The sequence below is a fragment of the Pseudonaja textilis genome, chromosome 14 (genome assembly GCF_049901715.1).
Source record: "Pseudonaja textilis isolate UNSWEBS1 chromosome 14, rPseTex1.2, whole genome shotgun sequence".
Taxonomy (NCBI): Eukaryota; Metazoa; Chordata; class Lepidosauria; order Squamata; family Elapidae; genus Pseudonaja; species Pseudonaja textilis.
Genome location: NC_142003.1, coordinates 2,860,759 through 2,875,533, shown reverse-complemented (window position 1 = coordinate 2,875,533; position 14,775 = coordinate 2,860,759). Strand labels below are relative to the sequence as shown.

General features: G+C 46.2%; 1 protein-coding gene across 2 annotated transcripts in view; it reads right to left on the bottom strand.

Moving 5' to 3' along the window:
* The window catches only part of SDK1 (sidekick cell adhesion molecule 1), a 367,483-nt gene extending 357,331 nt beyond the window's left edge, over positions 1 to 10,152 (bottom strand). For both annotated transcript variants that reach the window (XM_087912912.1, XM_087912913.1), the window contains exon 1: positions 9,229 to 10,152. In XM_087912912.1, coding sequence (XP_087769038.1) covers positions 9,229 to 9,502 — 274 coding nt within the window. In that variant the 5' untranslated portion in view covers positions 9,503 to 10,152. The remainder of the gene's footprint in view (positions 1 to 9,228) is intronic.
* Between the last annotated feature and the right edge of the window lie 4,623 nt (positions 10,153 to 14,775).

The window sequence follows — 14,775 nt, the reverse complement described above, 5'->3', positions numbered from 1 at the left end:
AATAGACCAGGTGGAAATCTTGCCAATTTCAAAGCAGCGGTAGAGATATTATGGGCTGGGATCAGAAATGGATGAATTGTCAGTTGGACCATCTCCCAGAAGGCTCAGCAATGGGACAGAGAGGCAGAATCATCAAGCTTGAATTAAACTCAACGGGGATGAGAAAAAAGCACCTTTCCCCTTTCCTTGTACAGGTAGTCCTCAACTTATGACCACAACGGAGTCCAAAATTTCTGTTGCTAAATGAGGCATTTGCAAAGTGAATTTCGCCCCATTTTACAATCTTTCTTGGCCCAGTTGTTAAGTGAATCACCACAGTTGATAAGTTAGCAGCCTGGTTGTGAAGTAAATCTGGCTTCCCCATTGACTTTGCTTGTCAGAAGGTCGCAAAAGGGAATCACGTGACCCAGGGACCCTGCGACCGTCATAAATATAAACCAGTGGCCAAGGTTCTGAATTTGGATCACCTGACCATGGGGATGCTGGAAAGGTTGTAAGTGTGAAAAACGGTCAAAAGCCATTTTTCCCCATGCAGCTGTAACTTTGAACAGTCACTAAATGAACTATTGTAAGTCAAGGACTACCTGTACTTGTCTGACTTCCAATTTAAGTCCTGAGGCCAGTATTCCAGGTATTGCCTAGAACCGTGATGGCGAACCTATGGAACGCAGGCCAGAAGTGGCACACAGAGCCATTACTGCTGGCACACAAGCCCCACCCAAAGCAGGTCTACTATGCATGCACTCCCGCCGCGTGCCCGCCAGCTGATTGTTGGATATCTGGTGCACATGCATGTGGGGAGATGGCATGCATGTGCAGAGATGTGCAGTGCACGCAGGGGGGGGTGTTTCTCAGGCATGCACAAAGTCACACAGTGCACGGGGTTTCTTGTGCGCAAAGTCGCACAGTGCACGGGGTTTCTTGTGCGCAAAGTTGCACAGTGCACGGGGTTTCTTGTGCACAAAGTCGCACAGTGCACGGGGTTTCTTGTGCGCACTGCCTTCTGGGTGCTGCAAGTGTGCATGCAATTATCAGCACAGGAGCCCCAAAAGGTTAGCCAGCACTGGCCTAGAAGGCTCATCTCTAGGATGGTTCTGTTGCAAAACTCACTTTCCTGATTCAGGGGACAGGAGCCTGGCCTTAGATACCAGGATGAATAATTCTGTCTATTCCGGTTAGCAGATGGATTGGCAGCACATAAAGAATATTAAAATGGTGGGTAGCGAAAGCCACAATATTCTGAAGGAGCATAATGAGAAAAAAAAAAACAAGACAAAACAATCTGTTGTATCTGAGTGAAATTAAGTGTTTTTATGCTAAGCTTTGAAAGAGAACCCTGGTGCAATTGTCTGACTCTCTCCATGCCGTTAACTCTGCTCTCTCAGATCTGATACCAAATGTCTTTTCATTTGGTCTCACAAGAAATGTTATTATTTGGCTTTTAGAATAGACTGTGTTGCCTCTAGCCAAAGCTGCAAAAAGAAGTACACAGCTGTCAAAACCTGTAAGTTGTTTTCTTGTTGTAAAGCGTGCTGTATTCACAGAATGATGAATGATCAGAATCGTGGATCAGATCGCTTCTTCCTGCCGAATCGCTTTCTATTATGGCATATTTTCTCTCTTTTTTTTTAAAAAAAAAGAATAAAATCCAGGCTACCAATATCATCGACTGAGTTGTGTTCCTGTACTTGTCTTGTGTGGAAACTTCAAAAGGTTATTGGTGTACCGAGTCACCAAACCGCTATCTCATTTTTCATTAATCAGACAGGGCTGACCCTTATCTGTCCCTTAGTACTGGCATCATATGGAAGTTAGAGTCCATTTTTTTTCCTGACTTGCTCATAAGTCAAAATAAAGAGCAGATTGCTACTGCGAAGCATAACAGAGCTTAAGTGGGGGGAGATAAAAGTTCTCTCGAAGTGCCAGAAGTAGAAAACAGACGAGGGGAAGGATTTCCTATCTAAGTTTCTCTTTGCTTCTCTTTGGTGAGACAATAAATACAAAGGACTTTCTCAACGATGACAATACATCCATCTTAATATCATTATCACCCTTCTCCTCGGAGTAAAAACTGAAATACATTTTCCATCAGGTCTTCAGATTCATTTTGGCTACAAGGAGAAAAGTTTCTTTCTTACAATCCAAGTGCGAAATTAGTTGTTGTTTTTTTTAAAGGATGCCAATTTTGATGTTTCCCAAGGCAACAAATTGCCGGTGCTTAATGAAGAGGCGAACCTTAAGGAGCTAAGTATTTCCATCTGTCTTCCCCTATGCCATCCCTGGGGTAGCAGCAGTGATACTTACTCCAAGAGATCAGTCATCATGTTTCCAACAATGCTGGCAAGGTGACAGGAAGAATTCCAGGCCATTTTGGAAAATACAGTTTATAGAAAAGTTCTTGCCAGTGAAAAGCAAATATATACATTGAACTAAGGCAACAAGGGAGGTGGGGTGACTATCTAAATTACCTGCATATTAGTAGAAATATCTTTCTTAAACACCAAAGCTCAAGCCAGAGCTGGTTCTATTTAGGTTCAACAACATCTCTCAGAGAAGCTTATTAATAAGCGTTTTTGCAACCAGTTGAAATGAATTGCAAAGAAAGCAGTTCTGCTGGGTTTTGTAAAGCCCCCTCCCCTTAAAATTTCTGATCTGATGATGTGCAACCTGTCAGGATAAATTTCTATCGTCTTTCTACACTCTATCTCTGGCTATATTGTGACTTCTCAAATATTTTTCTGTGTTTGATGGATAACAAGTTTGTAAACTGAGAGATATTTTTGAATTCTTCATCCCCTCTAGGTTAAATGCTGTTTCTATTCTATGAAATTATTAAAATTAACACATTTTGCCAATGCTGCCAATTCATATATTTGATGTCTTAAAAGACACATAACAATATGTTCCTCTTCCATCCGTTTTTTTGGGGGTGGGGGGTGGGGGTGGGGCTCCAATAAAGCACACGGAACATTAATCTCACTTTAAGTATTCAGCTCTTTATACCATTTTAAATTAAAGATTTGATCAAGTGTCATAGAACGTTGCACCAACATCTCTTTAATCTAAGGAAACCTGGCAAGTTCTCTTTCTTTAAACATTAAAACACTCTTTTACATTAAAGAATGCTTAAAGCTATATACCCTGTGCTTTTATTTCTCTAAAAAGATATGAATTCTCCTCCTGTTGTTAAGTGCCAAAGAAAATAATTTGTCTAGGACATCTTTCAATGCTTAAAATAATGGCTCTTATTGAAAAGAGTATGTTGAAAGATGTCCTCTGGTAAGATATGCCTTTTCCCTTAATAATTCTATTTGTATTTAAGGAAGAAAAGATGGATTTATTAACCGAGGTCAGCCCCTTACTCGGGCCTGGTGGCTCATGGGAAAAGGGGGCAGCAGTTTCACACCTGGTAGGTGGCCCTTAGGATGTGCCATTTAGCTGCCCAAGAGCTACAGTACAGGTAACCTTTGACTTGTAATCACAATTGAGCCCAAGATTTCCTCTTGCTAAGCAAGACAGTGGTTACGTGAGATTTGCCCTGTTCTATGACCTTTCTTGCCGCAGTTGCTAAATGGATCACTGCAGTTGTTAAGCTAACGACATGGTTATTAAGTGAATCTGACATGGATTTTGCTTGTCAGAAGGCTGCCAAAGGAGGCCGCATGACCAAAAGGACACTGCAACCGTCATAAATATGAGACAGTTGCCAAGTGTCCAGATTTGGATCGTGTGGCCATGGGGGGGGGTGCTGCAATGGTCATGTGGAAAAAAAAAGGTCATAGGTCACATACCCCAGCTGGACTTCTGGAGCAACTCCTTGAGTAGACCCAGGGGTGGGCTGCTAGCGGTTCGCACAGGTTGACGCGAACCGGTTGTTAATTTTACATCTGGTTCGGTGACTCAGTAGTTGCAACGTGGCCTGTTTTGCATCCCAGGCAAGCGCAGGGCCTGCACTGAGGCTCTGAAAGGCCTCCGGTGTCAGCGTTCCAGAAAATTTTCACTCCAACCGATAACTCCGAGGCAGACATCTTCTCAAAAGTTTCTTTTATTTTGGATAGTAAATTGGCACATCTGGGGAATCCTGAATCTGAAAGTTCCGGGCTTCCTTGCAATAAGTAAAAACTACAAATCCACCCCACTGCACCCACCATCATATCACATGCCCCAATCACCATTTGCCCCAACTTGAGACTTCCTGTCACCCAGGTGCAGAAATAACATGACCTTGACTTAGAAAAAGAATGTTATTATGTCTAACTACCTATACTCCAAGAAATTCCCCCCTCCCCTTTTCCCAGGCTCAAAATGTGGCAGCGTAGGAGCGTCTGACCTCAGTATGGCTTCCAAAGCTGACATTCAGAGGGCCTCTAGAGCCTGAGGAAAGGGAAACAGGCCTCATGGAGGCTTCAGAAGGCCCCCAGAGTCCAGGGAGGCCATTTTTGCCCTTCCAGAGGCTTGAGGAAATCCTCCAGAGCCCAGGGAGGGCAAAAACACACCCCCTGCAATGGTGCAGGAGGCTAACTAGGCCACATCCCACCCAGCAACTTGTTGCTGAAATTTCTGAAGCCCACCCCTGCACTGGATCCTTCAGAGGTTGTCTCACTTCAAATCCAGTCCCAAACATCTCCCTGTCACCGCCTCACCTCCTTTGTCTTATGTTCAGTTGCAATTGGCCAGCTCTCACCCAATCCATCACCGCCTCCCAGGCACCTGTCACATGACCTGCCCCACCTCTCTTAACCTTAATCCAGGTAGAGTATCGGGGGGGGGAGAGATGTTGAGCAGCATTAGCAAACCATGAGCGTGTTGCGGTTTATTAGCAAACTACCGGCGTGTTGTAGCTTCTGTTGACTACTTGTTATTTGATAACACTGATAATGTGTTAATTATTGTGAGGTGATTAACATATGTTGCTCAGGCAAGGTGCTTCAAAAGGAACGATTGAGGGGGCAGAAAAGCATTCGTGATGGATGGATAGATAGATAGATAGATAGATAGATAGATAGATAGATAGATAGATAGATAGATAGATAGATACTAAGCACATGGCACTTCAAGCATCTGGATGATTGTTTTCAGCAGGTCCATGTACAGGCAGAATAGCGGGGGGGCGGGGATGGGAAAAAAATTTGGGTCTCCCAGCTCATATCTTAGGGGTCAAACAGAATCCCACCATTGCCACTCTGATGGGTGGTTGCACAGGGAGGGATGGCACTGCCGTAGCACAGGGCCTGCCATTCATAAACCAGACAACCCAGCATGATTTCAGCAACAGAGTGGTCCATGTCTGGAACTCACTACTTGACTCTGTTTTCACATGCTCAAACCCCAACTCCTTGACCCTCAAACTAACCTTTATTGACCTCACCCCATTCCTAAGAGGCCTGTAAGGGGCATGCATAAGCGCACCATCCTGCCTACTGTCCCTCTCCTATTGTCCCCAATTATTCATACTTACTTCATGCATGTATACTTATGTTTAGTCTTATTTCTATTATATTGTAAGCGTTTTGACAAATCAAATAAATAAATAATAATAAAAGGATCAGCATCTCTCCCTCAACAAAGATGGGGGCCACCAGGGTGGTCCAGGGATGAAATAAATCTTAATAACCAGCTTCTTCCAAGTATACTTATAAGTGGGTGGCCACCTCTTTCTCTTATATTGCCAATATTTGGACCATAAATTGGGGGGAGGGGCTACTTAAAAGAAAAACTTCTGAAAAAGTTGAAGGTTTAAGATTCGTGTGTGTGTGTGTGTGTGTGTGTGTGTGTGTGTCTTTATGATCTGTCACTTCTAATCACTTTTAAATTTGACCTTCTCCATTTTATAAACTGCTGTACAAAAGGCCTCTGGTCAATTTGAGCTGTAGAACCAGTAAAGAGATTCCCACAGCCATTTTGGGGGGTGGGGTGGGGGGGGTGGAGAGAGACTTTAGACCAATCAACAAATTATACCCAAAGTAAATTGTGTATGGGTCTGCTTCTTGTTTGTGACCTGTCTAGTAACAATGTGTTTAATACCTTTGATGTAGGTGATTCGTCTGTAACTGGTCCATGCTGAATTGTTACATTGGGTATGTTTGTATTAAATTTCTGGAAGGAAGTTACTTTGTATGAAAATATGCTCACATATGCCAAGAAAACAAAATACTGGAAAGCAAAAACTGTTCAAAAAGTCAGTAAAGAAGTGATAAAAGAGAGAGAGAGAGAGAGGCACTGAAAATATTCTGGGAAATATAAATGCTGGACAATCTCTGCTAGAGTCATGTGAACCCAAAGGGGGCTCAGAATTATTCATTGTCTCTGACAGCTAAAGTTTCGTCCCATGGATCTCAAACTCCTTCAGATGCTAACTAATAGGAAATAAACATAATCTCACATTCAGTCTACCAGTTATAACAATTATGAACAATTAACCAGCTTCAACATTGTAAGATTATAGCCAAGCATGACCCCAAGATCCACAACATTGATTGGAGATAGCCAAGTTTTCTCCTTAAATCGCTTTGCAAACTGAAGATTTCAAAACCAGATTGCAAAACGGGTAGTAGGGATAGCTGTTGCTTAAATAAGGAAGTAACTCCGAAATTCTATTAGGCATTAAAAATAAGAGCCTCCATCTTTACCTGTAAATTAGCAGCCTGTTCAAGATGTCCAAGCGAGCCAAAATAAGGCCTCCTTAGTTACTTCCTGCTCTGTTATTCTATCATTCTGTTATTTATATGAAACAAGATAATTAGCGACCCTAGGTTCGGGAGGGACAAAGTTGTATCTCCTGTCTTGAAAACTTCAAATAGTCATGATCTACAGCAAAAGTGTCCAACCCTGAGAACTTTGAAGACTTGTGGACTTCAACCCCCAGAATTCCCCAGACAGCCATCTAGCTGGAGAATTTTGGGGGTTGAAATCCACAAGCCATAAAGTATAGGTAAAAAAAAAAAACACAATACAACATAATCTATAGCAACAGGAAAATGTTTTATTGAGTGCTGTCAATGGCCCCAAATGGGGACAAAAACTCTAAGCTATTTTGTTGTGCAAGTTCACTTCCGATGACAATCTCCACAACTTGAAAAATGCTTGACTTTTCTCTGGAAGGGATTTCTTCAATTTCCTTTTGCCCAAATGCCCTGAATTCACATCAGTTTCACCTCAAAAGCCACCAGCTCTGAAATACTGAATCATTTGCCAAAGCCACCATATTTATTTGATTGAGCGATTTGGTGATATCTGGTTTCCCTTAGAAAAGAATTCACACAAACCTTTAGTGACATGTAGTCCTGAATGCCACAGGCCTTTTTTTTCTAGACTTTAAATGAGTTTTGTGATCCTTTAAAAAAAACGAATGAAACATACCAGATGTTGCAGGCACCAAGAAACGAAGTTTATCTGTTAAGTATTCTAGTTTTCAAGATGGGAAAGTAGAGCTGCTTGTCCCGGACTTATTAATAGCTTAGAGCAAGACTTTCTATGTTGTTGGTGTTTATTTTTGAGTTGCTACAAGAAACCCATAAGAGTCCTGGGCTCCTGACCAATTTAGGCATTTGAAGTACCAACAAAATTCCAATCCTTTGGCTTTACAAGATGGACTTCCATGGTGCCCTTGTGTTAATTGCAAGATTCAGTCCTATTCATTGATGTAAATCAACTTTAGAGGGACAAGGAATCCCAGCCTCATGGTCTGAACAAGTTCCACGCTCTCCTCAAATCAATCCTATAGTTTTCAGAGCGCTACGAAAGAAATGCTCAGTAACAAGCAGCACACTGTTAGCACTTCCAGAAATGAAGTGGTCACTTAAGCGCTGGCCGAAATATGCTAGCAGCTGAATTCCTGGTCCAGTGAGTTTTAAGTGCTTCGTGTTGTTATTCCCTTCGAAATGTGATTTCCCACCTTGGCAGGGCACGCTTACTGACCATTACAAGTATCTTTCATTGCAAGGAGTGGCCTTCGCTCAACAGCATCCAGAAGGTCACTCATGCTCCAAGCCATAACATTGCACTACTAAAGGAACATCTTTCAATAACTGAGAAATAGCAAGTCTCTCTTTTTTTTTTTTCCTTAAAGCTACAGAACACGGAAGCTTTGCCACACAAAAATAAAATAAATAAAACAATAAAAACTTCTGGCAACATAATCCACTTCCTAAGTACATTTCAGCAACGTCTACTGAACACACCAACAAGGCTTATTTCCAAGGCATTGTTGCACCAAGCTGCAGACTTGTTTTGTCTTGACTGCTCCCAAAGGCTCAGGTCTTATTAGCTAATCGGGGGAAGGGAGGCTGGCTTTTTCTCTAGGGAAAGTTACTTTCACTCTTCAAGCAGAGGAGGGGGGTAAAAAAACAATATCCGAAAGGTCATTTTAATTGATTTAAGCCCATGCATGCATGCAAAAAAAAAAACCTGGCTTCGCTGCGGACTGCGAGAAACCTCGTTTAAATATCCGTTCAAATATTTGTCTTCCCAAAGGTCATGATGATATTTATCCAAAAGAAAGCGGGGGGAGAAGAGGGTGGGGAAAGAGGGCGATACAACGTACGAGGGAAGAAGGGGCCACTTTCCCTGGAGGGAAGGTTTACGGAAGGGTTGGGAGGAAGCTCGTTGGAAGCTTTGGCCTCTCCGTTTCTCGGGACAAGGAGGGAGGGAGGGAGGGAGGGAGGGGGCAGACTCGAACGGGGTGGCGGGAGGGCAGCTGGACGCGAAGGCCCGGACGGGAAACTTCCGCGAGGACCGGGGAAGAAGCCGAGCCACGGAGTCCGCCCTCCCCTGCCCTCTCCAAAGGCGAGGAGGGGGGCTTGACTGCTGGACTTCGCTCCTGGCCCGTTCCCGGAGCCCCTCCCCGCCCAGCCAAGAACGGGCGAGGCCGGACCTCCCGGGCCCAGGAAGCGCGCCGGAGGCCAGCAGCAACGCCCCTCGCTGGCTCGCCTGCCACCCTCTTCCCGGCTCGGAAGGGACCAGGCTGCCCACCCACCCCCGGCAGCAGAGCGGCCAGGCTGAGCCCTCCGGGCAGCGCCCCACGGCCAGGCTGCTCGCCCGCCTGCAGGGTCTGGGGCGGGGGCGAGCGAGCCTCCCCGAAGCCCCCAGTCCCGGCTGCCTGCTACCTTCAGGCTCCGGTGCCGGCGGGCCGGAATTGCAGATTCATGCCCGGCGCTGGCCAAGTGGAGCCGAGGCAGCTGCGGGCAGAGGCGGGCGAGGCGAGGGGGGGGGGTCCCCTCGGCCGCTTACCTTGCGCCAGGGCGCGCCACACGTGGAGATGCACCCAGAGCAACGCCCACCAGCCCGGGCAGCGGCGGGAGAAGCCACCGGTGCCGCCGCCGCCGCCTCTTCCTCCTCCTCCTCCTCTTCGGTATCCGCAGCAGAAGTTTAACTTTATCCGCGCCCGGCCGTTGCCCCGCCGGAGAGAGTCCCGGGCCGGCGCGGGGCTGCGCGTAGAGTCCCGTCGGGGGTCGGCGGAGTCCCGGCGAAGTTGCCCCGGCCGGGCAGAGCCGCGTGCCCGCATGGCAGCCCGGAGGAAGGCGGACGGAGCCGCTGGCGGGCAGACGAGGCGCGGGGGTCCCTCGGGCTGCGCCGTCGTCCCGGCGGAGGGGCAGCTTAGCTGGAGCGAGCGCGGCCGGCCCCGGCTCGGAGCTGCTCCTCTGTTGCGCCGGCTAGGCGAGCGCCAGACCCGAGCGAAGCTGGCAGTGGCGGCGGCGGCGGCAGCGGCGTCTCCATCTCCTCCTCCGCCGCCGCCACCGCCACCGCCGTGGTGGCGATCGCCTCCTTTCCCTGCTGCAAGGCTGGAGGACGCGGCTGGCGGCTGGCGCTGCCCTGCCTGGCGAGGCGGCGGCGGCGGCGGCGGTGGGGACTTCAGCCTCCCCCTTCGCCCGGCTTCAGCCCTGCCCGCCCGCCCGCCCGGCGTCCTCCGCGGGTGGCGAAGTTGGCGAAGTCCTTTGCGCCGGGCTGAGCGCCGCCGGAATCGGACCCTCCGGAGCTGCTGCTGCTGCTGCTGTTGCTGGAACTGCTGCGCCTCGACGAGCCCCCGGCCCCGCTTCCACTCGCTGGCGCCTCGCCCGGCTCCGGAGACTGGAGGAGCCCCGCCGCCTACAGGTGAAGCGCAGCCTGGCTGGAGCTGGAGGAGGAGAAGGAGAAACCGCCGCCGCCGCTGGTGCTGCTCTATCCGGCGAGCTGCGCCACCAGCGACCCGCCGGCGGGAGGAGGAGGAGGAGAGGCGGAGGAAGAGGAGGAGGAGGAGGAGGAGGAGGCGGTGGCGGCGAAAGGAGACCTGCTCGAGTTTCTCTCCCGCGGAAGAAGCGGCGACGCGGGCGGACGGGAAGCGCCCCTCGCCTCCCCGCCAGCTCCGGGGCGGGGGAAGCGCGTCCGTCGGTCGTAGGGGCGGCGGGGACGGCCGGGGAGGCGGTGGTCGCCCCGAGGCGGGCTCGCTCTGGTCTCCGGCGGCTTCGTTCCTCGTGCGCGAACCTTTGGAGAATCTGCCAGGACGAGAAGAAGAAAAAGAAGAAGAAAAAGAAGAAGGAGCGATTGAAAGAGACTCTCGCCACAGCAGCGCCAAGCCACGCGCCGCCCGTTTGGAATCCCTCGCAGCTCGGCGGGCTTGCGTGGGAAAAGGATGAGATGGGATGGGATGGGATGGGATGGATGCAGAATAGAATAGAATAGAATAGGAAGGGATGGGTGTAGAATACAATAGATTAGAATGCAGGATAGGTTGGATAGGCTAGAATAGGATAGGATAGGATAGGATGCAGGAAGGGATAGAATGCAGAATAGAATAGAATAGAATAGAATAGAATAGAATAGAATAGAATAGAATGCAGGACGGGATGGGGTAGGATAGAATGTAGAATAGAATAGAATGTAGAATAGAATAGAATAGAATAGAATAGAATAGAATAGAATAGAATAGAATAGAATAGAATAGAATTCAGAACAGAATTCAGAATAGAATACTTTATTGACCAAGTGTGATTGGACACACAAGGAATTTGTCTACTGTGCAGAATGTGTGTATACACATTCAACAAAGTGATAGGACTAGCACTCACAACTCCTGGTTTTTAGCCTTGACTGCTAGACCCAAATGGCTCTCTCTCTCTCTTTGGTCCTTTCTCTTCTTCCATCTATCCATTACTCTGTTTCTACCCATTTCCTAAATTGTGCTCTTCACTCCTGGCCTTCCTTTCCCAACCTTTTTTTTACCAGGTTTGGTGTTATCTCTGAACCTCTTTTTTCCTTAGCATCTTGCTAAGAGTTGTTGGATACAAGATGGGCCGCGAACCAATTTTACAAATAACAAATAAATAAACAAACAAATAAACGAAATGAATAAGAAGACAATCCCAGATGCACCTGCCTTCCTATCCTACACCGCAGAGAGATTGTGAAAAATTTTAAAAAAATAATAATAATAAAACGTCCAAGACACTTGGAAATCCCATGGCAGCTGAAACCCTTGAGAAGCCTGAAAAATGTGTTATATTTCCTCAGCAATGAGCTGCAGAGACCCTCCACCATTTTAAGGGGTGGAGGGTCTCTCCAATCTCCCCCACCCCACCGAAGCCCCCTCAGAGCCTCAAAAGCTCCTTCAAGGGAGCCCTAAAAGATGAGGGAAAATTTAAAAATCTCTCCCATGTGGGTGAATAGAGCGAATACAGTTAAACAATGGCTGCGTTCAGATGGCTTTTATAGGTTTCCATTTCTGCAGGGACAAATAAAAGTATTTATAGAGACAAGGCATCCACAGACTCGCCCTGGGTGCAATTTGCACGTGCACAAAGCGCACGTAAATTGATGTCTGCGTCCATGCATGTTACAAACATGCTTGTTAAGAGGGATCTTGTTTTGCCCCATGTATCTCTTTTATAAGCCTAAATATGCATAGGTGGATATAGGGCACGTGTGTGTCCGGACAGGGGGCGCCTTATGGTTGTGTGTCACAGTACGTGGGTTTAGGCTTTTTTCTTTTTTTTTTAAACACACTTTTCTTGTCTTTACTGAGGGGAGCTTGGAGCGGCACCAGCAACCGCCTCGCCTGTCAGCTTCCAACTGGCAAGAGCGCAAGCTTCTTTCCCGCGCAAAGCTCGCGCCCCGGCCCCATCTCGGTCGCTTCTCGCCCGCTGATTGGACAATCAAGCGCCCGAGGGGCGTTCCCTGCCTAACGGCTGAGAGGGGAAGAAGGAAAAAAAAAAGGAGGAAAGAAAGAAACAGCGCGCGCGCCTAAGCCCCGTGCGCCTGCGCGCTCCTTCTACACTCTCTCACAGGCTCTCTTCCCCCACCCCACCCCGCCCCAGCTAGAGTGGCCCGCTCTCTACGAAGCCGTCCCGCTTGGGCAGGCGTCGGCTCCACCGCGCCCTCTACCGGCTGGCAGGGAAGCGACGGCGACGGCGGAGACCCGGCCCTTTGCTCGGAGGAAATTAATAGTAATTATGGAAGATGCAGCTGCGCCAGAGGTCAGATTGGTTGGTGCAATGGTGGCCCTTTTCTATTTTATTTCGCCCTCTATTCTGTTTTTATGTATATTATTTTTAAATGTCTTATTTCAATCTATTTTTTTTTATCTTTTACTCCAAATTCAATCTATTTTGCTTTTTTTTTTTTAATATTTTACTTCAAATTCCATTTATTTTTATTTTTTTAATGTTTGATTTCAAGTTCGGTATTTTTATCATTTTATTTCCCTTTTAAAAACATTTTATGTTATTTTAATTTTTCCTTTCTTTCCTTCTTTCTTTTAAGGGTTTTCTATTTTAATTTTTCTTTTTTTTCTTTTTCCTCAGGCGCTGCAGGAGGAGCTGGGCACCGCTTTAGCAAACTTGCAACCTGCGTGTGTGTGTGTGTGTGTGTGTGTGTGTGTGTTTCAGTCGTGACACCGTTGCAGCTTAGGAAGAAGTGGGGGGGGGGGCGGAAATGCCTTCAGGTGGCCGGACCATGATAGGCGACCTCCCAAATGTGCAAGCTTTCCTCCTGCGCTTTGCATCCTAATGGAGAAGCCTGAATGGGCTTTGGCGGCTAGCTCACATCAAAGCATCCTTCACGTTGCAAAACTTCCAGGATAAATGGATGAAAGACTGCCAGTCCAGCAAATGCTACTGGCTTATTTCTCTGGGGCTCACCAAACCCTGAATCTCCCCCTCCGTGGCCTTTTTGCATTTTACATAGAATAGAATAGAATAGAATAGAATAGAATAGAATAGAATAGAATAGAATAGAGAACAGAACAGAACAGAACAGAATTCTTTATTGGCCAAGTGTGATTGGACTCACAAGGAATCTGTTCCTTTCCCACCAAAGTGGTCCCTATTTTTCTAGGTGCATTTTTTACATGCTTTCGAACTGCTAGGTTGGCAGAAGCTGGGACAAGGAACGGGAGCTCACTCCATTATGTGGCGCTGGGGATTCGAACCGCTGAACTGCCCACCTTTCTGATTGACAAGCTCAGTGTCTTAGCCTCTGAGCCACTGCATCTGGTACACAATCTTAAGCCCAACCTAAGAATATGATGCAAGATGCCCCTTGCTATTTCGTTTCAGCACTTCTCCACTATCCCGGTTAGTCTCCCGAATCCCTTGTGTACAAAATCTCCCATGGTATTTCGTGTATATGCCACCCACACAAAAGCACTTTGAAACCGAAACGCCTATGAACTGAAATTGGGTCAAATAAGTTTAATAAATATAACATTTGGGAATATTTAAAAGAAAATAGAATAAGTAACAATGTGATATGAAATTGAACAAGAAAGATGGATATGTAATTATGGTCATGTTTATATTGAAATGTAAAAACCTGGAACTACACTGCCTGCCAAAAGAGATGGTGTTTTTTTTTAAATACAAAAACAAAAGAAATTGAATAACGAAATTATCATGTATGTTTAATATGGTGATTGGCATTAGAAGAATGTATTGGAATGTTGAATAATTAAACAATGAAGGATTATAACTTAATACAAATATGTGTATTAACATTAGAATCATATAAGTTTAATGAATGCAAGGGATATGATAAATGTTGTTATTTTTGTTTGCACCAAAATGTATGATGCTTAGGCACCACACTGTTTATGTATTGATGCCTCTAAGTAGAATAAATAAAAAAAAACCTGATTAAAAAAATAAAAGAAGCCGAAACACCAAAAATTCTTCACTTTTGCAAGCGGCGAGCTCCCCGTGAAATGTTTTTGCCAAGTGTTCCATCAAAAAGATTTCATTCCCATTCAACTCCAAAAATAGACGGGGAGGGAAACGAGAGGAAAACGATCCATTTTGCTCTATTACAATGGCAGAGATGTAATTGATATAAAGTACAGGGATCTGCACTTTGTAAGTCTGCAGGTCGCCTTTGGATTAAAAAACAGGCTGAGCCAAACGGGGCCAGCCAGATCCCCAGGGAAGGGCTGTATTTACAGCTATGGCTGTATATACAGTTAATTCAGAACAGCAGCAAAGAGTTACCTTTGTCTTGGGTTTTTAAGGTAGAGGCAAGATTTAATTTACCTTAGCCAGGAATGCAAAGCACCCTTAATTGGGTTTTTAATTACGTGTAACAAAGGGAATGGCAGGAGAGGAAGGAAAAAAAATATCCTAGCTAACTACTTTTTTAAGTTTTCAAGGTCAGTCGGAAGTAGTCGACTTAACCACTTATAGCAGAGCCCAAAACTTCTGTGGATAAGCGAGGCGGTTGTTTTTGTGTGTGTGTAAAAATTTTTTTTATTTACAAACATATTGTGTGGACAGTGTGGTAGCAGAGTGTCTTGCATTTTAAAACAAATATGACAAC